At 38.3% G+C, this 23829-nt stretch overlaps 2 protein-coding genes across 2 annotated transcripts; one reads left to right on the plus strand and one right to left on the minus strand.

Annotated features, from left to right (window-relative positions):
• LOC112556052 lies at positions 1-1701 on the plus strand. Its single transcript, XM_025224665.1, has 2 exons — positions 1-112; positions 539-1701. Exons 1-2 carry the CDS (start codon positions 1-3, stop codon positions 1699-1701), a joined length of 1275 nt encoding a protein of 424 aa, XP_025080450.1.
• A 13570-nt stretch (positions 1702-15271) lies between these two features.
• LOC112556906 (low-density lipoprotein receptor-related protein 5-like) lies at positions 15272-23075 on the minus strand. The gene is made up of 5 exons (XM_025226351.1): positions 23038-23075; positions 18341-18574; positions 16683-16851; positions 16228-16358; positions 15272-15921 (listed from the first exon to the last, which is right to left on the minus strand). Exons 2-5 carry the CDS (start codon positions 18459-18461, stop codon positions 15776-15778), a joined length of 567 nt encoding a protein of 188 aa, XP_025082136.1. The 5' UTR covers positions 18462-18574; positions 23038-23075; the 3' UTR covers positions 15272-15775.
• Between the last annotated feature and the right edge of the window lie 754 nt (positions 23076-23829).

The following is a 23829-nucleotide window of genomic DNA, read 5'->3' on the forward strand; positions in this document are numbered from 1 at the left end:
ATGGCTACTGGATTTGATCCAAAGGGGGTTAAGGAAACTGATCCTACTTCAGAAGAGATGAAGGGAATGCCTTTCCAAGAAAAAATGTCTGTGGAAATAGAGGGGCATCTAGGTAAACTTCAGAGATGGACGTCTGAAGCTAAGTTACTCGCCACAGAACTTGGTCTGACAGGGGATAAGTTGGTCAGGTTCATAGCGGCGGAGTTGAGAGATCGTCGTCAGGAAGAGAGGGAGAGAAGGAAAGAAGAGGAAGAGAGAAATAGGAAAATTCAGCTAGAAGAAGAAGAGAGAAATAGGAAAATTCAGCTAGAAGAGGAAGAGAGAAAGGAAAGAAAAAGAGAAAGAGAACGGAAACTTCAGTTGGAGGAAAAAGAGAGAGAAAGAAAATTTCAGCTGGAAGAAGAAGAGAGGAATGAAAGAAAACGAGAAAGGGAAAGAGAACTTCAGCTAGAAGAAGAAGAGAGAGAAAGGAAACTGAGGTTAGAAGAAGAAGAAAGACAGCTAGAACTGAAATTGAAAGAAAGACGGTTTGAATTAGAACAAGAAAGAGAAAAAGAAACTCATTGTCGACGGCTAGAGAATGAAGTGGGCTCAACCCCATCTAACCCATGTATCAGTACTTACAGTGTGAAACTTCCTGTGTTTGATGAAGCTGTGGAAGACTTAGATACTTTCTTAGGACGCTTTGAGTGTGTAGCTCAGCTACAGAACTGGGATGTAAATAGCTGGGGGGTGATGCTTGGGGGTCAATTGAGAGGCCGAGCAGCGGAGGTGTACTTGTCACTCACAGACACTGAGAGACGAGATTACGAGGCTGTGAAAGTAGCACTGAGAGAAGCATTTCAGCTGACTCCAGACTCCTACAGGTGTCAGTTTAGAAATGAACGAAGACTCGACAGAGAAACATTTCCTCAATTTGCCACCAGACTGACCCGCTATGTAGAAAGATGGCTGAGCTTGTCTGGAAAAGAGACAAAGTATGAAGACTTGCTCGATCTAGTTTTGCAAGAACAGATGTTAGAGGTTATAGGAGGAGAGATGGCCATCTATCTCCGCCAATGTTCTCCAAAGACTGTGAAGGAATTAGCGATGTTGGCGGAGCGCTACGCTGATGCACGTAGAGCTGCCAAACGTTCACCAGGAGTGCCAGGTCGAACTGACTATGGGCAAAAGGATAGGAATGAGTTGACAGAACAAGCTGGATCGCAGGAAATCACATGTTTTAATTGTGGGAAACCAGGACACATAAAGAAAGACTGTAAAAACCGAAAACAAAGTTTTGTTCCTGGAAATAGTTCGAAGGTGACTGTTGTTAGGTGCGCCGACCAGCCAGCACAATCAGAGACAGGGTCCTACAATCCTTATTGTCTGGCTACTGTCGGGGAGAAGACAGTGAAAGCTTTGCGTGACACAGGAGCTGATGTGTTGGTAGTGGATGCAGATTTGGTAGCTCCAACTGATTTGCTACCTACACACTGCAGTATAACCATGGCTTGCAAGAATGAGGTTCTCTCATGTCCAACTGCTTTAGTGCGATTACAAAGTCCATTCTATTGTGGTGAAGCAATAACTGTGGTACTCGCCAATCTGGTGGTGCCTGTCATCATAGGCAACCACATCGAGCGGAGAGATGGAACCAAAGTGCAGTGTCGGTTCATTCTCCATTACCACCAGTGCCGCCACCAGCTGTTGCAGTTGTGACTCACGCACAAGCTAGGAGAGATGTACGAGGTTTACGTGTCATAAAACCTTTTAAAACGACCAACTCTGAGAAGAGAGAAGTCGACAGCCCTAAGACAGTCAGAGTAAACATGAGAGAGAAGGGAGGTGGGCTTTGTGACTGTAACTGTTGGCATTTGTTGTGCCAGTTATTACTGGAAAGGATAATGTGGGCTGATTACCTGAGCAGGTTTGCTCCGTAGAAGTTTAACCAAGCCGTAGGTTGGTTTTGGTGGGGGGCTATTTGTCACAAACCTGTTGAGATGTATTTTATAAAATGTTTTTTTTTTAATTAGTAAAAGTAATTGTTCGGGTGAGGTGGTAAAGACAGCTATCACTGGGGCTGTTAGTGTCAACAGTCTGAGGCGTGCCGCGCCATACGGGGATGGCCGGCCGGTCTTTGTGTAATTAAGTTCTGTTGATAGGTTGTTTGGTGGTTACTTTGAACAAAGGAAAGAGGGTGGTAGTGTGTTGGATCTGTGTGTGGTTTGATTGGGGTTTTTCCTTGACGGGAGCGGGAAGAAGGGACAGTCTTCTTGGTGTTGTCAGTGCGTCCGGAGCGGACGGCTATTGCTTTGTAACCAGTCTTGACGGACTTGGTGTTGTAGACCTGTGTGTACAAGTCCTGACCAGACTTGGATTGTGTGTATAAGTCCTGAACCGACTTGAAGTACCAGACTTGTTTGTGTTTTGTTAACATTGAACCTGTTGAAGTTTTCTTGTGAGGTTTTCTTGTGGATTTACTTTTGGATTTACTTGTGGATTTTCTTGTGAGCTTTTCTTGTGGATTTTACTTTTGGATTTACTTGTGGATTTTCTTTGGGAATATAACTTCAAGAAGAAGTGGAAACTTTGTGTACTTTTCATGTGGATATATGTGTATCTTAGAGGCGGAAACATTGTGCCGTTTCAAGTGGAGACTTTGAGAGAAACTGGACGAGAGGATTGAATACTTTTGAAACTGTTGGAAGAAACGTGTGTACGAATTGTGGGGTTGGAAAATTAGGAATCGTTTTGTATTGTGTTTATTTATTTTTTTTTTGTTTTCTTCTTTTATTTTGATTTTTAAATTATATTATATTTCTAAAGTTTAAACTGTTGTCTGTGTTTTGATTTTATTAATTGTCTCGTCTGAAAGGCGCTGTAGAGTGCAGGTGACAACCACGGTGTGTGTAAATTACTTGAACTTGACCAATACTGCGATAATGTTGAGAGTCGCTGATGACAATGATATGCTATTTATGGTTTGTAGTCATTTACATACAGTATTTTAGTTAAGTGTAGTGTTTTCCTTTTTTGAAACATTTGTTGTATGATACAATACATACAAAACATCAAATACTACTACATTAAGCAACATAGACACGAAAAACACGCCCCTGCACAAGTGCATCTACATAAAATCTTTCATCAGCCTCTCGTCATACCCTAAGCGGAAAGAAGCAGCTAACCATAGAAACATAGGCTGTTGGTCAGTAACCCAATACAGTAGTTGTAACTTACACAAACAGGAAAGCTTCTTTAACAATCTATGCAATCACACTTAAAAATATTTGTGACCCTCCAGACGAAATGAGTCTTAAATCGCGCGGAACAGTTTTGTGCTCGAGGCCCTGGAAGGTGATAGGATTCAATTTTGTACAGTTTGACTTTTCTTTAAAAAAGGATTTCTTGTTTATCAAACTATCAGTAAAATACACTGCTATATTAAAATAAAAGCTACAAATTGACTTAAAATACGTTTTACTCGAGGTACCCTACTGCGATTCGTACTGCTTTCAGACGAAATTCAAACGCTGTTTCGACAAATGTTTTTCTGTCATAACCCATAGTGTTATACCTTGCCAGAAAGCACGGAGTCAGTATGTTCAACATCTTCAAAAAACGATTCAAATATTAACCCATTAAAAGATTTGTCTGCAAAAGTTTAGGAGTAAACAAATCCGTCATAGGTGGGGTCGGTAAAGAAGTCAGCAGATGAACTATCTCAGCTGTTACAAGAGATTTCACTACTCTTATTTTCCCCAGGGGTGTTAAATATCTCTTTTCCCAGCACAGTAAGATTTATCTCCATTTCCTGTATTTTGTCAAGGAAATTTAAGTGAATAATTTCCTTCAAGTTAACTGAAAATTCAATACCCAGAATATTGAAAAATCCCGGGTCCCATAGGAAATTCCTATTTCTCATATATATATATATAGTATGACTATTTTTTCATGCTACCTGCATACAACTACTTCAGTCTTTTCAATGTTAACTTCTGACCCTGAGATATCAGAAAATCTATTTTGTTAATAGTTTCATTAAAAGATTTTTTGCTACCATCTAGAAAGCATATCCTATCATTTGCGAATAGAGCCAAACAGCACTTCTTCCTCTTTAATATTTATTTCCCTTCATTTATTATTGCTTTTATAATTAGTGTATCTTCGCACATATTAAGTATAAATAAGGCGAAATTTCATTCCCTTGCATGCAGCCACTTTTTAAGCTAAACAAACCGAAGTATTGCGATTGAAATAGATACAGGAAGATGAAATATTCTACAATGTGACAAACTTTTGATAATAGACTATGGAAAACCAAACAACTTGAGGTATCTTTCGATAATTAACCAGGACACCACAGAATCCAACTCTTTCTCAGTCTACAGTTAGCAATAATCCAGGGATATTATTACCATATGCAAAGTAAAGTATATCATAAATCATCCAAATATTATCCCCAATATACCCTTACATAAATCCTCTCTTACATACATCAATCACCAGCGGTAGCACATGTTGTAATCGTTTAGCATTACATGATGATTCAATATTTTAAGTTACATTCAACAGAGATATTGGCCTCCAAGTGTAAATAAACTGTTTTTGTTTCTTGTCTTTAGGCAAACAAGTAATTATGCCTTGCGCTGGAGATACTGCTAACTGGTCTTTTTTAAAACCTTCATTAATTGATACATCAAGAAACGTTCCGATGTCAACAAAGAATTGTTTTTTAAATTCAACAGTAAGACCATCTGTGCCTGGACTTATATTGTTTTTTTTATATTCTTTAGTTCTGAACCAGCCTTCTAGACATATGGAACATCCAGCTACTATGTTGTATACTTAGGCTGAAATAAAGAATTAGTCTAAAAGACCTTGTTTCCAAGTCTTGAATTTTATGCTGAGCTCCACATTTCATTTGAGTTTGATCATGCCAACCTCATGGGGAAATTGAAAAGCTATGGCTATGAAAAAATGTGTTTTGAATAGTGTTCAACTAGATGAGTTTAAGTTAAGATGACATTCAGAAAAAGTTATGAGGTGTTTTGAGGAAACAAGCCGTCTTATTCAAAAAGACTTTAATAAGGCACTTCTTAAGTACAAGTACTAAACACTCTGAAGAACATTATGTCTATTCAAAATTATTTTGGGAGAAAGTCCATTCTCTTTAAAAAAGAATATTTGCTAGTACCTCTATAGCCCTTGAAACCTGGTATTGTGATCTTAGAAAGATGTTTAATTCCTTTGCTGTTTCAAGCAAGTCAAGCATAGATAAAGCTAACACTTCACATGTTGCTGCTTATGTTTATGATAACAACGATGATGATGATGACCTTAAAGTTAAATAACCCGACTGCCCCGGAGAAAGTAGTGCAGGCAATATAATCTCTGAAGAGTAGTAAAACAGCAGGAACACACAGGGAAAGTAGGAAACTTTTTAAACATTTATTATCAGCTATCTCCCTTTTTTTATCTTCTTTTTTAGTCGCCTATTAAATCATGGAAAATTTCCTGATGCATGACTTGTAGGCATTATTCAGACATTGTTTAAAAAGTGTGATGTTGATCAACCGGATAATTACCGTGGTATTTCTCTTCTAAACATTTGAAGTAAAATCTAAGGTTCCATTATCAACAAACGCATAAATGCCTGGATTGAGGGAACAATATAGGAGGTGGGGATTAAGCTGGCTTTAGCAAAATGCATAGCAAAGTAGACCACACAATTTTTCTAATAGCAGTAATACAAAAGCAATTGATCAGGCATAACAAAACTTTATGATGCTTCCATTGACTTTATAAAGCCTTTGACTCTGTAAGAAGAGAAAACTGTGGCACGTACTCCAGAACAATGGTATGCATGGAAAAATGTGCAGAGCCAGCAAAGCTATGTACAAATTATTTGTCCTAGAGGTCTTAATGAAGGATAAACATGTAGTCCTGTTAATTGTTTAAAGTTCATTGTTTATAAATTGACTAATGAAATATGACAGAAAGGTATTTAAGGGATTCAGATCTCGTCTGATTTGATACAACTGATTATTTTATTGTTTGCTGACGATATTGCATTAGTGTGCGATATTAGAGGGTCTGTAGAATCAACTTTATGTTTTGTCAAGTTGCCAAACGTCTTTATTTTGTGGTAAATTTAGATAAGTTTCAAGTTGTTGTTCTTGGAAATGGTGGTTTTATTGTTAAATAAGTGAAGTTATTCTATGATTATTCACAACTTGAAATTGTCAATATGTTCAGATACCTCAGCATAATTTGTGACAAGTCTCTTACAAATAATTGTTTAATATTATAAATCTAGATACAACGGTCTTATATTGTAGATGCGCATTTAAATTAGTGTGTAAATATATTGTTTAACATATAATAAATAGCATGAAACAGAGGTAAACCTAATAAGACACAGCTTCCTGGCAGTCTCTAGAGAAAAGTTAAAAGCGCGCATAAGACTTACAATCTGAGTCAAATGTATAGGAGTCACTGAAGATATTCTTCTGATTCAAGAAAATAGTTCAATGAAATTTACTGCCCTCCCCTAAAATCAACACAAGATCCCGAATAATAGTGAATTGTAAGCCCACGTACAGGTCTTTGTAATTTGTTGTCGGAACACGTGTGGGACGCAGTGTGTTGTCTGTGACTTGTGTGTCATCCCCATTAGTAGAAAAATAAGCTATGTAAATGCTCTTCATTATTATTAAAGCTGTTTTAACAAATTTGTAACAAGTCTAAAACATAAAACCAAGTAGCATGAAAGCTACTTTACCTTGACTAATATTGCGAACCAGCCGAGCATCGCTGCCATCAAGGTTAGCGGATCGAATTGTCTCGTCCTCTATATCTGACCAATAGACACGACCGTCTACAGGATCGTAGTCAATACCAAATGGGTCCTGTAGACCACTGGGACTGATTGTAAAATTACTTCCCGTGTCGATGTCTATGCGATGGATGCCATTATGAGAGTCAGTGACAAGGAGAAACTTCTGTGGAATGATTGCTGTGGACAGGATGAAGTTTCAAAATTTATTTTGACCAAAACGAGAGTATTTTTTATTAGTAATATAAAGAGCACATATTAAAACTCCTTCCAACAATTTTGATTCTTCTATTAAAGAAAACTATTATTTATAAGACAAAACCAGAAATACAAGGAAACATAACAAAGAATAAAGAAAAAAGAGATCAGAGATCAGAGAAAGAACAAGAAGTGAACAGTTAGGAGAAAGCAGAAGAAAGGACAAAGAAGATTCTTATGGATTTTAACGACTGCCGCATGAATGTACCCACGTTGTGATTTTGTGGTTCCCGTGATGTAAACTTTGTGTTCTTGGACATTTTGATGGGCTTACTTATAATGCTTTACCACTTTAAACCACATCTGCTTTGCATTTTCCTGTCTCATTGTTTCTTCTAGGGTTTCAGTGAGATGCAATTATAGAACCCATAAACACAGAGAGACTGATCTCCTTGTAGACCATACTATAATATATAATATTATTCTGTTTTCTTGGTCATGAGGCCTTTTTCTGCATAGAATGCGTCAGTTATGATATATTTTAGATAAAATTACTTTTACCGTTTCTTCTCGTTTAAAAGTAGCTGTTTTCATTGCTACCTTTTTAATGGAGAGGCAGACATATTGTCATGAATGCCCGGCGTTGTCGGTGGTGGTGATGTGTTGTATACACTAGTGGACACGACAGAGAGAGAGTGAAGGTCGTGCGGACGAATGGGAGATAACAGGAGCCCACCTCCGAGCTTTAAAAGGGTGAGTGGAATTATTGCATCACTGACGAGAGTTGAATTGTAGTAGATAACATGTAATGTCATTTGACTAATTGATGTCAGTGGAGTTTTGTATATTATGAGAAGTATATCGCCGTGTGATTGTTGTCATATCTTCAATACGTGACACTAGTTGATCAGGTGTTTTTGACAAAAGAAATTAGAAGGAAAGAAAAAAAGTAAAAGCGTGATTCGCATTTGAGCTATAAAATGGTAAAGGTCATGAGCACTTGTTTTGTTGGGGTTTTTTTTTTTTTTTTGTTAAATGGCAAAGCTCCTTAAGACAACTAATTATTTCTGTGTGTTCTACATGTCCTTGAGCTATGCAGTCAAGTATAAGCATTAAAGGAAGACGAGACAAAAAACTGAAAGAATATAATTGTAGTAATTTGTAAAAAAAATGATTTACCTGATGAGTAAGTTGCATTGAAGCCAGTGCCTGACTGTGAGCCAGACCGGGATCTGATCCACATGGTGTTAGACGTGGACCTCAATCTGTCCGGAACACTCGTGTTACAGAAGATACCCATAGACGGTGACAGCTCGGAGCTTCCATCCCGGATCTTAGGATGTGAACATGAATTATATGAAGTTAAAAAGTATTCATGTTGATAGACTGCTAAGAGTTTCGTTGTTTGCTACATCAGAAAGAAACCTAAACTGACAGTCACACTTACTTACTTGTTAAAGACATAAGATTTACTGAATACTTAAAAGGAATTAATAATTAAAGTTATATTTGACCTCCACTTTCCTGTAAATTATTTCCGCTCATAATTGATGTAGAACTGAAAAATCCTTAATATACAGTAAGAAACCAATCACAAACCTGCAGGAAATTGTATCTGCAATCTTCAGTTTCAAGTGTCAGGAATGTTAAGGTGATGCGATAGCCTGCTGTGGTATTTATTATGTAAATACAATCCTGAATGTCCAGGTCCTGTCTAGTGTATGATGGAGACGAAATGAAGCCACTAGGGGAAACATATTCACCACAGACTGCAAATAAATAACAATAACATTCTGTAGCAGAATCTGACATGAACAAAAGCAAGGCTATTTAAGTTCTTAATTTGTCTTTGAAGCGTGTCTGTGTATCTCTAAATTAAATCCAAGTCGTTACTGACGGCGATTTAGGTATTTTTGAAGGCATAACAGAAACCAGGAAAAGGAAAAAGGAAAGAAAAAAAGTTAAATTAAAAGTATACTTTTTTTGTAATAAGCACAACACAAATATATGACATTTATCACATGTGGAGAAGGAGTGAAAGAGAATTTCCCAGCTTCCACTAATTACGCTTATATTAATAATTTATGATATGGCTTCCACAGAACTTCAAATAGGTCTAATTTATTACCTAAAATACTATGGTATCTTTCTATATTACATCTGTATTTTACAATCTTAAAAAAACACATGTATAGAGGGTATATCGTTTTTCCATTTGCATGTACAAATGTAATATTTTGCTGACAAATAATTAAGTCTAACACTTTGTCCGTACAAATGTTGTCCTGTACATCAAATAAAATAAGTTTTTCAGAAAAATTAAAATTTCTCAGTGTTGTACATTTAGTAATCATGAGTGAATGTAAATCTCTCCAGAAAACACTAACAAGTTGACATTGCCATAACAGATGACGTATTGTCTCTTTAAGTTTTATGGAAAATTCTTAACTGAAACCATTTAACTTGGTTATCAGTTGTTGTCTTATGGCATTTGTTAAATTTAAGATTCCATGGTAAGTTTTCAAAGGTAGAGTCCCATTTCACAATTCCACTAGCCAGAAGATCAAGCTGAGAATCTTCAAGTCAAATGTGATCAGCAAACTCCTTTACGGATCAGAATCTTGGAAGATGACCAAAACCATCTGTAACAGACTGGACATCTTCCAAAACAGATGCCTCAGGTGCATACTTAACATCTTTTGGCCAAACACCATCACCAACGAAGAACTCCACCGAAGAACTGAAACCGAGTCCATCACCACGCAGGTTCAACGAAGGCGTTGGCGATGGATTGGACATGTGCTCCGCCAGCAGACAGCAGACCTTTCCACAGTCGCCCTGCGATGGACACCAGACGGCCGAAGAAAACGAGGCCGCCCAAAGGAAACTTGGAGAAGAACAGTGGAAAGGGAGATGAAAGGAAAGGGCAGGACATGGGGTCACCTGGAGCGGGTTTCAGCCGATCGACATCGGAAGCGGACTCTGATTGAGGCCTTATGTGCAACCTGATGCATGAAGAGGAACAGTACTAGTAGTAGTACTGTGGACATTAGAGTTCGGATAAACCATGAGCCGCTCAGGGTAAGGGATCGGAAATCGCTTGAACTGCTCTGCTCAGTATGTTGGTGCGAAAGGTAATCCTATAGATTTGGTTAAATTATTTTTCTATTTCTTCTTACAAGAAAAACCTCAAGAATAACATTTGACAGAAATCATAGACCAATTCTTGAAGCTTTTGGCATCCACTTTCAATACCATGCCAGTATTTATTGAGATAGTTAAGAACCATATGTTGATATACAGCGCATCCAACAGATTACCAGAGGACCTTAGACGTATTACAATAGTATGGGAGGTTTACATTGAGACTTGCAAACAAACCGAAAATGGTGGTTACCAATATGAGCTCAATTAAAGGCAATTTTTCTACCTTTGTATTATAATTATTCTGTGGTTTTAGCAAGACGTTAACACCGGGGAAACTGAGCATGTGGTTGACAGTGCAAGGTTGTATAACACTGCAAGGAAAAGTTACCCATAATCTTCACACGTTAGCCAGTGAACGACAGGTGGCTTACGAGCCACAAATACTGACCAAATAAGTAACAACTATATAAAAAATTTAAAAAATGAATTAATAACTTGCAGGCAATGCAAAATTCATGCAACAGTTAGCCTGAAGTTAAAGGTGTCTAAATGGTGTCTGTGCTACCTGCACATTTAATGTTACAGCTATTACCTTTTAAATACACATTTCATCAACATCTCTGACAGTTATTATTGCCACTCTCGCACTAAGATTCTTTTTTTTTAGTCTCAGTAGTTCAACGCTGCGGTGTAATGAGGTGATGATCTTTGTACTCGTAGTCCATGTAAGAGACCTCACTCGTAGTTACCAGTCCAACGGTCCTTCGTCACTTTTCTACGAGGTCCGCCATCCACGTCATAGTGCGACAAGTTTTTCTCCAAAGACACGGATACCCAGTATTATTTGAGTCTTCAGACGATGCCTGGTTTATTATTAGACGATTTCTTATTTACCTGTCTTCACTGTAATAAACACCACAAAGGCACGTGCCCGTTGTGTCCAGGTTCACTAACCAAGGTTTTGTGGCTTTCTCCTGAGTCTTTGCCCTCTTGGCAGTGCTGTCAAGGCTAATGACTAAGTGACAGGTGAGACTATTGAAGTAATGTTTTACTACACAGTCAGAAGATGACTGTAAATGTTTTATCCAACATGTATTATATCAAATTATAAAGGTATTATTTATGTACCGTCACGAAGGAGCATGCTTTCGGAGCTTTAAAAAAGGTTAACACGAAAAGAAGAAGATTGACGGGATAAGTAAGATAAGAATTATGCAGATAAAACCATAAAACATAAAAGACGAATCATGAAGCAAACAATAAGGATGAAGAGGGTCATAAGCCTCCAGATTAAAAAAGTCAGTGAATTATTTCCGTGACTATAATCCAAACTATTGACAAATAGCTAACGCAAGATGAAACGTTATAGACAATAGTTATTTCTTGTCTAGTTCCTTACATTAGTAACCTAATCGTTTGTTGTACTAAGGTCATACTTGCCACGAATGCCAATCCTTGGTTATTTCATGTCTAAAAATAAGTAGGTCCTTATCTTCTATGTGTTTACTTTTATGTTGCTACGTTGATATAACCATTGAAATGCCCCTTAATTTATTTTACAAAATTAATCGTTTGCTAATTAAATTTACATTCTTTGACTTACAACTGACCTATTGTTTTTCTTGATATATGTTTGATGTTTGTTTAAAACATGTTTATCTGTCATGAATAACTTTAAAGCATCTGAAATTTCCTTGACCGTTACATTTGTAATCCTAGAGATCTGTTACATACCAGACGACTTGTCTAACGGTGCCAGACACTTGCTTCTGTTCCCACGAGTTGGAATGCAGATAAACATACAGCCTCCATTGTTGTTACCACATCCGTTTGGTCCTGAGATTCGAGAAATTAAGCTTTTGTTCAAAGGAGAAGAAAGCATTTAAAGTTTAATTATTGTATCACATTAATGTTTAGGTAATTGTATGATAGGAAAGTTAAGAAAATTGTATCCCATGCTATATAAGTAGTACAAAGCGGCCCATGTAATCTGATACCCAAAACACACTCGGCAAAACTAATCACCAACAGAAAAGAGAGCACAAACAAAATAGATAATACCTACAGCGTAACAAGACAGCAACCCCTCATCTTACACCCACATCCACCATACCCAAATCCCCCCAAATTCCCCACAATCCATAACGCCAAATCACCGCGAGGTAGAAGCACTTTCCCTCAAAACCTACAACAACAGCATCAACAACAGTTTTATCTGTGCTTCATTTTGACACGATGTGTAGCCACATTGCCAATAATTCAGACAATGGTAGTTCAAAGCAGCCAATCAAGAAGTGCTATTGCATCATCTACGCAAATTTCGAATTTTTTCAGACCTTGACAAGTTAAATTCATCAGGTAGTAAATTCCTCTGATGCTGCACTCGCTATATCTGCCAATAAACACCTGTCAATACATGCCTTTACATGCAAAACCTGTTTCTTAGTACACAACACGGTTGCCACCCTGGGACATCCGTAAAACGCTTCTCGTAACAGTGAAGAAGTAAAATTTGTTCTGTTGTCATGTTGTGATTGGCCAGCGCCCTTTGGGAGATGTAGTGGACCAATAAAGAGACCGACTGGGTGAAGGAGTTGATCCGCTCACCACCGCTTAAAGCAAACCAAAAAGCGTGACCAAGCGATGAAAGAATTTCTGAGTGAAGAAAATATATGAGTAGAGAAAGCTTGATTGCATTTGAAGCTGCGAGTCAATAAAGCGCTTAACACACAGACAAACGAAAGGAGACATGACAGAAAAATATTTTTGTTGCATTTCTACATTAGACTCCTCTTTGTGCTTTATTCCTGCAGAACAGACTGTTTACTGACCTTTACGTGTTGTTTCCTCGGCATAGACACGAACATCGTTTACTCTCCCTTTAACTTGTACACGTGACAACATTGTTTTATTCTTGCCAATGCGATAGATGTGTGTTGTTTCTGCCAGATTTCTGTATAAAAATAATACCAAGAAGACTAAAACTTTCTTTCTAGCTGAGTCGTGTCCACTTTATTTCCTTGTATTTATTGGTTTCAATGAAGATACCATGGTGAAAGCTTCGAGACGTTCGTCGAAACACAAACAGAAATTTAAAATCTATATAAAAGTATAACAGGCACAGTACTACAAAATATATTTATTCCATATACTTGATAATAATGCATGAATAACACAAAATTTATACGAATCAAATATTTTCACGATTTTTGTTAGTACGAGCACAAAATTAATAGTTTGAAATTGTACTTTTTGAAATGGTGAGTTTACTAGTAAGAAAATTATGTTATCTCATTAAGAGCCCTGTTAGTTTAGAAGCTATCGTTAATAATATTTATTTTTCTTCTTGTTCCTATTCGCCCAAAGAGCCGTAGCCACACACCCCGCCATCGGACCCGGTTTTTGGCGTCCTTCTGCAGTTGGGACTATATCATGCCATGTTTTGCATCCCCGGTTTGTTTGTTTGTTTTTTTTTTTGTTTTTGCCCAGCTGCTTGTTCTGCCTCTTCTGCCATCCTGTGTGTGAACTGTCTCTTGTCGTCTTTTGCACTCTTCTTCTCTTCTTTGTTAATCTCACAGTATTTTGCTTTAATTTCCTGCTGGTCTTGACATTTGTTGGTCTTCTGCTTCAGCTCCTTCCTTTCCCCTATTTTTTGCCAGGTCCTTAAAGTCAGCCTTTCCTTGTGCTGTTTTCCTTTTTTCCCAGAACCTGTGTGCAGTCAGTCTTCCACGTCTCTTGTTTTCCTGTCCAGTTGTTGGCCATTGTTTCTCCAGTGTCTCAAACCTGTTTTTAACTTCTCAGTTGAACTGTTTTTGCTTTCTACGGTCTCTAAGAAACTGCACATTGAATTTGTGGTGTGATCTGTCTGATGAGTCACGGAAAGACCTCAGCTTTATCTTCATGGTTGCGACCTCGCTTAACCCTGACATCCCGCAGACTGCTAAACTGGCGATTAATGGTGATGTGATCGATCTGGTTTTCTGTATGTCCATCTGGTGAAGTCCAGGTGGTCTGGTGAATGGTTTTGTGTGAAAAAACTGTGCCTCCGACTACAAGGTTATTGAACAAGCAGAAGTCTGTGAGCAACTCACCATTTTCATTGCATTTGCCCACACCATGCTTTCCCATTATGCGTTCTTTGTCTGTGTTGTCATTTCCATCTTTGGCATTCATGTCACCCACCATGATCTTTATGTCTCGTTTTGGAGTACGATCAACCAGTGCGGTTTCTGTAGTATTTTTTTTTTCAGAGAGGGGTTGATAGCTCCACGCCCAACCTTCCTCCTTCATCCTGGCTTGGGACTTGCAGGTTACCAAAGTGGTTTCCAGGCGAAGTTTGATAATATTCATAGCAGTTTAAAATATAAAAAAATATCCTGTAAGAGTCGTTTGGCTGGAGATTAAGATTCCTACGTGTAAAAAAAAAGTTCAGTGAATCCTAAACTTTCCCTAATTACATAAATCACTGGACCTGCTCACTATCACCCAAAATAGGTTAAAATGTTTCCACGTGTCCGCATTTTCACTTCCCAACGACAGGTACCTGTCAAAGGATCAATGACAAGTAGTAAAACCAAGACTTAGTTATTTAAAGGTATGGTATTTTACATACAACATTTCAATTTTCAGCGGTTATACCACTCCACGGGTCCAAACGGGTGACTTTCTTTACAAGCAGCAAACAGGGAAAGTATGTGTAATATAAACCATATTTAAGTATGTAAACAGTGTATTATTCGATAAATTAAATGTTTCTGCTCCTAAGAAATGATAATAGAAATTATCTAAAGCTTCACAAAAAGAAAGGAATCGTGAAACTTTGTTGACTGTGGCTACATGAAAATGTAGCTTTAAGGCTTTTTTCCCTTTCCTATACCTTGCATTCCAATGTTAAAAACATTTATTTCTACACGCGAAAGAACAATCGCAATAGCACTCACTGTTCATCTCCCCAGTCCGTGACAAACAACTCATTTTGGTAGATATCCAGGCCCATAAAGTATGAGCCCTTCAGTTTAAAATAAACTTTAGAACGTTTGCTGTCCACATCCGTCCATCCTATCAGCTGTGTGTCTCCATCTGCCCAGTAAAGTCTCCTCCCTTCACGTGCGCACCCATGGATCCACCCGTTCACACATTCAAAAATACATTCATTCATCACATACATATGTATAAACACAAACACAAGTAAGTATAAAAGAAATAAGGAATGGAAAAACACGAATATGTACACCTGCGGATCAATTCATACAAAGTGTCACGGACTATCCACTGACATGCGCATTCTTTCCATAAAAGATTAAACGAGATCGGTGGGTGTCCGTCTAATGAGGCACCAATTATTATTTACAAATAGACACATTAATAAGAACAATGTATCCTTCTTTCAGCATACACAACATATATTACCAGTAAGATACATCAATAATCCTCATCCAGGTACAACAATAAAGAAGATTCACATAAATAAATTCTAAATTGTCACTTGTAAGGTATTCAATTCTTCTTGTGTTTATACTTCACTAATCACTGTGGATGTAACACGAGGGAGGTATTACTGTCAAAGAGAGCAGCTGTACTACTGGGGATATACAACTGAGGTTCCACATTTCAGCTTGTATTCTCGCCGTGAGAGCTCTGTGGATAGGAGCTACAAGTAGTGTGTATTTTGGGGGTCAAGAAGCTGCACCCCGACGAAGCGAGCAGGAACCGTGGTGTGCGCAAGCTGGAGCACCGACCACCACCAGGAAGGGAACCTGGATAGCAGAGAATAATCCGCGGGAGGAGGGGAGGCTTCCTCCAAGCTTCGAATGTGTGACACCCCTATCCATTCATCCCCCTCTACTACGCATGGTCCGTTACACAAAGTAAAGAAGTTGAGGTACAAACAACAAACCGTCGATACACAGGTTAAAAGAGAAAAGCCTACTTCTAAATGTAAACTAATTGTTAAAGCAGGTAAGCCAATATAAATAAATAATAATAGGGGATAAAGTAACAACAAAACTTAGTCGGCTCACATAAAAATATGCAATAAATGCAAGAAAAATCAAACATCTTACCCTCTATGTCCAAAGCAAGACCATTAGGACCTTCAAGATGTCTGGATGCAGAAACTAGTGTCTCACGGTCCGAGCCGTCATAGTTACACCTCTCTATGGTAACTTTGTTGCTGTCACTCCAGTACAGCACACTGTTGTTTGTGTAAACAATTGGAGAGCGGAACTCAATCACATTTATATTTGGTCTCAATATCTGATTGCAGCTCTCACATTTTAACAGAAAGATTTCTATTTCTTTTCCTAGATAATTTATTTGTTATTCTCTTCATTTACACTTTGATTTTGTTGCTTTTTCTCTCTTTATTTTCGAAGTCCCAAATGCATGATCATTAGCATGTAAATAAGTTTCATAAATAAATTCTCTAACATATAATGTTATTTTTCAACGTATTAAACGTATTAAAATTAATTAGTTCAATGTGTTTAGCATCAGTTGCAAGTCTTATTATAATCACCCGTTGTGTTTGTCCAGCTCGATGTCTATAGGATAATCAATGTCTGAATCGACGACAATCTGATGACTGTTGGTGTCCAGTGATATCATTCCGATGACTTTGTTGCCGTGGTCGGCGTAGAATAGTAGCCTCGACACAGAGTCCAATGATAGGCCCCACAGAGAACCTCCTTACAGACAGTTAACAAATGAGTATTTATGATAATGTCACATTTATTTAAATACTTTTATAGAATTTAGCTCACTGAACCAACAACACAAATTTCTAGAATCAAATTCATTGAAAACTTAAGCAGCTACGACGTCTATAAGTCATTTTTACCACAGACCTATACAAACAATGTAAATTCCATTTTTGAGTTCTGTAAGTTGTTAAAAAGAAAATAGGATGTTAGTTATAAATTTGAATTTTCTCTAACATATTATATTTATGTATTTATTTCTACAGGGTGCGTAACTATTACCACAGTCTTTTCATTGGACTGAGCGTCGCACTGATGATGGATTGTATCTAATTTTCTTTATAGAAATACAATTTTATAATTTAATTTTATAGTGAGATTTTACATGGAGTCAAGTGAGAACAGTTTCTTTTCTTTCATTTTCAACTTTAATTTCAAATTTGATTAATCATTCTCTAGTTTTTATTTAAATTCATGGGAATCTGGGTATAAAAATTAAAGGTAAAGGTCATGGTGTTGTGAATGATTTTTCTGATTATATACCTATAGTTTATATGTAACATATATCAATCAGACTAATGACAGAGATAAAACATTTCTGAAGGGTATATTCATGAAGACGTTTCAGTTATTGTTTAGTCTTCTCGGCTACTTTCACAGTGACAAAAACCTTATAAACTATGGTAACCGTAGTAAACAATACTCACACTGATTAAATGAAACAAGCTTGTTTGTCTTCCGAGATGTCTATTGTCTACCTGACTAGAATGTGACTTTTTTTCTCTTTTTTTTTTCGTTTTCAGTTTGTAGATTTCTGTCACCCGTGTGTCCTGTTGATTAATGAGTTTGCTATGACATACCATGTGGTATTTGTGGACCATTTTGCTATTCACCTGACTCTACTACCACAGTTGCGCCATCTTGTATCTGTTGTTTGTTTTAATCTGTATGTCAGCAACAAGGATGTAAAGCTCTTTTAGTAAACTGCTTCATAAACGTTTTTGACTTGTAATGTAACTTGTGTGTCATTCATTGTTGTAGGAGCTGAAGTAGGAGCATATCATCGGCAGTCTCGTCTGTTCTCTCATTAGAACATGCATAACAACTTTATGATTTAAGGTTGTGCACACGATAATTTCTCTGTAGTTTTGTTATTCCATGTGTTTATCAAACATCGTTATGACTGCTAAACGATTTGTTTAATACCTCGCTCTCCTGCCGAACTTTGTTTTTACGATTTCTGTCTTTTTGTTTGCTGGTGTTGAATGTTTCTCTGTCAGTTTGGCTGCTGACATGGGCCTGGGTGTACTAGGCATGTTGTGTCTATTTTTTGTTTTTAACTTTCTGTAAAGCACTGTGAGGCTTATGTTTAGTAGAAAGATAAGCGATATAAAATATATTTACTATTATAAAATAGTCTTAGATATTTTATAATAAGTACAGAAGAAATGACCACGGTGTTCGTAAGCTACTTTACCTTGACTAATGCTGTGAACCAGCTGAGCATCGCTGCCATCAAGCTTTGCGGATCGAATTGTCTCGTCCTCTATATCTGACCAATAGACACGACCGTCTACTGGATCGTAGTCAATACCCATTGGGTCCTGTAGACCAATGGGACTGATTGTAACATTACTTCCCGTGTCGATGTCTATGCGATGGATGGCGTTATCAGAGTCAGTGACAAGGAGAAACTTCTGTGGAATGATTGCTGTGGACAAGATAAAGTTTCTGGCATTATTCTGACTATAACAAGAATAAGGTGTAACATTTAACATGAAGAGCTTACCTTAAAAATGTGTGTTATCTCAGAGACTGTCTCAGCTACAAGTTTTCTTACACTAAAATAGAGTACAGGACAAAAATATGAACAGAAGAAGGAATGACAAAGAATAAAATAAGTGAAAAAGAGATAGGGCGAAAGAAGAAGAGGGAAAAAGTAGGCTGGATGAAAAGGAAAGAAAAGAAAAGAAAAATGTATATCATGTGGATTGTTCTGACTTTCACAATTTCACAATGTGTCTATTGGCAGTATTTGGTATAAAGATCTTGTGGACCTTGGACGAAGTATTTACAAACCTGCCATTTTTTAAGCTGCACAGGTTTAAAACCTTTGGTTCATATTTGTGTTAACTGAGGATTTTACAAAGAGAATGAGCTTGCATTTTGAAGGTAATATTTAGGAAATATGGTGAGAATAGGACAAAGAGATGCAGAGATGGAGAAGTTTATTTAGTTAGTTTCAGTTTTATTCTAACCACTTGATGATCTTGCTGGCATTCTTTGGTTTAAGTGTTGTGAATTCTGTGGGCTTGGAGATTTTGCTAACATTTGTACCACCCGGCGAGATATTTGCTACGCATTCTCCTTATTGTCTTAACATCTTTAGAAAGGTATAATCATGTGCCAGTTCAAAGCAAAGTATGTGATCCCACTTACGGACAATCTACTTTGTACGCAAAAAAGGTGAAAAATGGATCTTGGGAACAAGGCCCGCGGGCGATAGTGAGGGTTTAACTCTTGCTGCCGACGTGAACATTAACTGCAGGGGAAGTATAATACAACTAATATATTACTACAATAATATTAAAGACTAACATATAAGACTGTACACAGCTAGATTACATGACTTCTCTCAGCAATCAATAAGTTTTTGTGAAAAGCATCATAGAAAATTGATCACACTAGAGAACAAAAACATCCCAAAGCGAAACTCCAAAAAGAAATACCAATGCCAACAATGACACTTCAGAGTTTTGAACACCCCACATATCAACCTAAAGTCGCTGTTTGTAACCGCTACACTACAGAGGCGTAGCTCACAAAGCACTGTAATCTTACCTACTTGTTGTTTAACATTGTCTGTGTTGTGCTGGGCTCTCATTTATTTACCTTCACCTGTCATCAGTTGTAGGCCTTGAGGTATTTTGCTTGTCGCAATAAACGTTATGCAGCCCTTCATAGTGTTTACAAGTTGTTGAATTAGTGCCAGAACAAATTTCATAGCTTCCAAAGCTTGAAGAGAAGGTTTTATTTAGTTCGGTCGGCCCAGCTTGCTGACGTCACGCTTCCGAAGGCTCCCGAAGATTTTCCCTTTATTGCGACTTTTGCGAAAAATAAATCAGCGTCCGGCCCTGGGGCATCGCTTCATGTCACCGTTCCTAGACAAAGTCCTGTGTCGGTGGTTGTGATGCTGATGCCAGACACAAGGAGTTCCAGTTTCAAGCAACTCTAATGCCAGTGTCAGTTCACCACCAAGGATGTTTGGTAGCGGCAGAATTATATCCCTACAAGATCGTTATAAAGACTGATGACAGTGACTAAAACTTTATTTACCAAAAATAAATGATTCATCTCACAGAAAAGCAGATGTCGTGATAAGATTTATCCATTGAGGACAAATCCGGGGTTTTATGTAGTCCAGTGATGCCCAACCTTTTTCGGCCTGCGGGCCATATCCACTTCGGACAACCGTGTCGCGCGCGGGCCATTTCACCGCAAAAATACAAAAAGGAAAAAAAATAGAGCAGATGCCATTTTTTTATTGGAAACAAGTTATACTTACCATTCCATTAATTATGTAGTAATTAGTGGGATATTTGAAGTTGTTTTACCGAAACCAACTTCTGAATGTCCGGCCTCATCGTAGAGACACCAAGTCGGAGCACTGAATCGAATTGTTCGTCCATCGAAAAAAAGATTGGGAAACGCCCCTACGTGGGGATAAATACTTCTTCCTTTTTTTTTTCGTTTTTTTAAGGTCTTATACTATTACTAACATGCCGATTTCTGCACTGTGGGCAGAAGTTTCGCGGCCGGATATGGCCCGCGGCCGTAGGTTGTGGCATCCCTGATGTAGTCATTCCCTTTAGCGTCTGAGCTGGCGTTATTTTTGTTGATGTTTAATAAATACTGCTTCATCAAACTACAACAGTGTCTGGTGATAGTCGGCTGTCTGGACGCACCACGATAAACCTATAACTAACTGAGTTTCTGTCGACATTTGTTTATATCGTACTATAGCTTTCCTGCAGGTTATGTTTAAGGAGGTAGTATAAGAGTTAAGTTACACTCTCGCGCACGTGCCTTGTTCCCAGGCGCCAGTATTCGCTTAAACACCAATAATACTGTAACACATTGGGTAGCTTCGTCTAGATTAAACTCTGGAGTAAATTCCTTGTCCTCAGAGTGTCTATCCGTGTAGTAGAGCTAGAAAGTTGTGTCCGACTCAGAGGGTCCAACCAGTAACCCACTCCCCGTCAACTGGCGGAAAGGTGTGTGAGCCCCTGGGTGTCAGTGTCTTCATAGACTCATTGACGCCTCTGCCAGCCGACTGGTCACGCTTGGCCGCTGTAGCTACTAGGGCCTTTCCCACGCTGCAATGTTGGACACTTAGCGGGGTTAGCAGCCCCCCGCAAGGCCTTAGCGAGTTATGCACACGGCACGCAGGAGGCCCTCTCCCTGGTTTCGAGATTATAGCGCGTTTCTATTTTCTCACTAGGCCGACCTACATAGTAGGGCTGTAGCCAATCGAATGCGTTTTTGAACACAGTAGCTTCCTTCTTACCTCCACATTGTAAACAATGGCGATGTGGTCGGAGGAGAATTGTGTGCTCATGACTTCTCTTTGGGAGAACTATTCGTGTCTGTTCGACACTACACAGCCCGATTACATGAACAGATATAAGGCTAGAAAGCCTTCATGGAAATCGCTCGTGATGTCGGCAATGGTATAACAGGTAACAATTTAAAAGTGGAGGATGACATTCGCAAAAAGAGTCGTCACATACTCTCGTGAATCTTCCGAAAATATTTTAGAAGACACGAGTATGCTCCTAAGCGACTCCTTCGCGTTCCCCACTCCCTCATCCACATATCTTTTTCTTTCTTCTTCTTTCTCTCCGCTACATTATGCAATATCACTATCGTAGCCGCAATGGCTTCCAAAAGTATCTCGTCGTCGATGTCGTCTGCCATATTGTTGACTACCCATAATGCGCTGCGCGGATGACGTCAGCTCCCAAGACACGTGCGTGGCCTAGCTACGTGGGAATAGGACGGATGGCGCTAAGCTGCCTAGGCGCAAGTTTTTGTGTACAAGAACATTGCAGCGTGGGAATAGGCCTTAGGGTTGATTCCCACTTATAACACGTCTGCGCTCCTATGGCCTACAACACTACCCCTCCCTTTCCTGCATAAGGGCCTTCCGACTTGTCAACGAGCCACACTAGACGCTAACTGGGGCGATTGTTACATCCCCAGTTAGGTTACCAATGCCAATTTACATCCGGAAGCCATGACAGGTGTATTGTGGGACAGCCGGAAACTTCCCACACGGATTGGTGGTGTAATCTAGGATCCCGTCACGTTGGTTGTAAAAAGTTCTGATTGGTATGTGCAAAGTATGTTTACGCAAACGTCCATTTTAGGAAACTTTCGACCCTTTCTCTTGTCTAGAAAAAAATCGCGTGTTTTAGCTTGGGAACCTTCTATCGGCCTCGATCTGACTTTTTTTTGAAAGGTGATTAAAAGCTCTATCTGAAGATATGCAATGTGACCTACTTTCTCAAAAGGCCGAGTGTGTTACTATGTAACAAACGTTCTCTATTCTCACTACGTTTGCGGTCGTCAGAAGCAAATATGAAATCAGTTACTGTCTGTAAATACAAAATATACATATTTCTAGAAGGTTCTATGAAAACCATCTGCAAAGTAGATAGAAGATATGTTAAACATTTATAATATGCTATAATAAAATGGCTAAATATTAAAATTGTCATAAAATTAAAAAGGAAATGTCTAGTTCAGTTATTTTAAGTTAAGTGTAGTGGATAATGTATTATGTGATTTGATCAGCATGTCAGTGGAGCTTTGTATACTATCAAGTGTATTGTTGATATATATTTGATACGGTCACACTAGTTGATTAGGTTTCTTCTTTATCAGAAATTAGAAAGAAACAAGAAAAGTGCGAAAGCAATACATTTCACGATAAATAAGAAAACCACGAAACCCTATTTTTATTTATAGTTAAATGACAAAACTAGTGCAGACAATTACTATTTCTGTGTGTTGTACATGTCATTGACATATACTAGACAAATAGACGTATCAAAAGATAAAAGAAAAAGCAAAACAAAAACAATTGCAACGATTTTGTAAATTGCTGTTTACCTGATGAGTAAGTGCATTGAAGCCAGTGCCTGACTTGTGAGCCAGACTGGAACCTCTGATCCACATGGTGTTAGACGTGGACCTCACTCTCTCCGGAACTCTCGTGTTACAGAAGATACCCATAGACGGTGACAGCTCGGAGCTTCCATCCCGGATCTTGGGATGTAAACATAAAGTCGTTGAAGTTAAACAAAAATATGAAAATGACTGCTAATGTTCATAAACGTTTCAGGTTTTCCCACATCCGAGAGAAATCTACATACTCACCCAGTCACCTTAAATTTCTTACAAGCATATAGTTGTACAATACATATTACAATACTAGATATATAAAATGAGTCAATGGTTAAAATTATATTTATCCTGCATTTTCGTGTGAATTGTATTTTGATGTGACTGCTGTCTCTGCCTGTCAGTAAGTGAAGACCATATTGTAAATATGAGTAGGAGATCAGTTCAAAATGTTCTAAACCTCATCCAGAAGGATTTGACTAAAATAAACAGTTTTTTTTCTAAATGGTCTCCTTTGACATCAATGCACATTCCAACAATGCTCAAGCATTGCAATCAAATCACGAAAAGTAGTGGCCTCCTGGACCATCCAAACTCCTCCATAGCACGTCATCAGTGTTTCCAAACTATCGACAACGTAGTTGGGATTAAAATTTAGCAAACAGGTAAAAGTCACATGGTCTGTGTCTGGTAAGTGGGATGGGTGGTAGCAATTCAAAGCGACGGTTGCTCCTTCAGCTACTGCAACCTGAGCAGAGTGAACGGGTGGGTTTATACAGG

The sequence above is a fragment of the Pomacea canaliculata genome, linkage group LG2 (genome assembly GCF_003073045.1).
Source record: "Pomacea canaliculata isolate SZHN2017 linkage group LG2, ASM307304v1, whole genome shotgun sequence".
NCBI classification, from domain to species: Eukaryota; Metazoa; Mollusca; class Gastropoda; order Architaenioglossa; family Ampullariidae; genus Pomacea; species Pomacea canaliculata.

Coding starts and splice junctions, on each gene's coding strand:
- LOC112556906 (XM_025226351.1), bottom strand. CDS start 18,461: ATGGGTATTGACTACGATCCAGTAGACGGTCGTGTCTATTGGTCAGAT. Junction 16,852..18,340: donor GGTTCACAGCATTAGTCAAG/GTAAAGTAGCTT, acceptor ACTGTCTGTAAG/GAGGTTCTCTGTGGGGCCTA. Junction 15,922..16,227: donor TCTTGCTTTGGACATAGAGG/GTAAGATGTTTG, acceptor TCTGCTATCCAG/GTTCCCTTCCTGGTGGTGGT.
- LOC112556052 (XM_025224665.1), top strand. CDS start 1: ATGGCTACTGGATTTGATCCAAAGGGGGTTAAGGAAACTGATCCTACT. Junction 113..538: donor GGAAATAGAGGGGCATCTAG/GTAAACTTCAGA, acceptor GGTTTGAATTAG/AACAAGAAAGAGAAAAAGAA.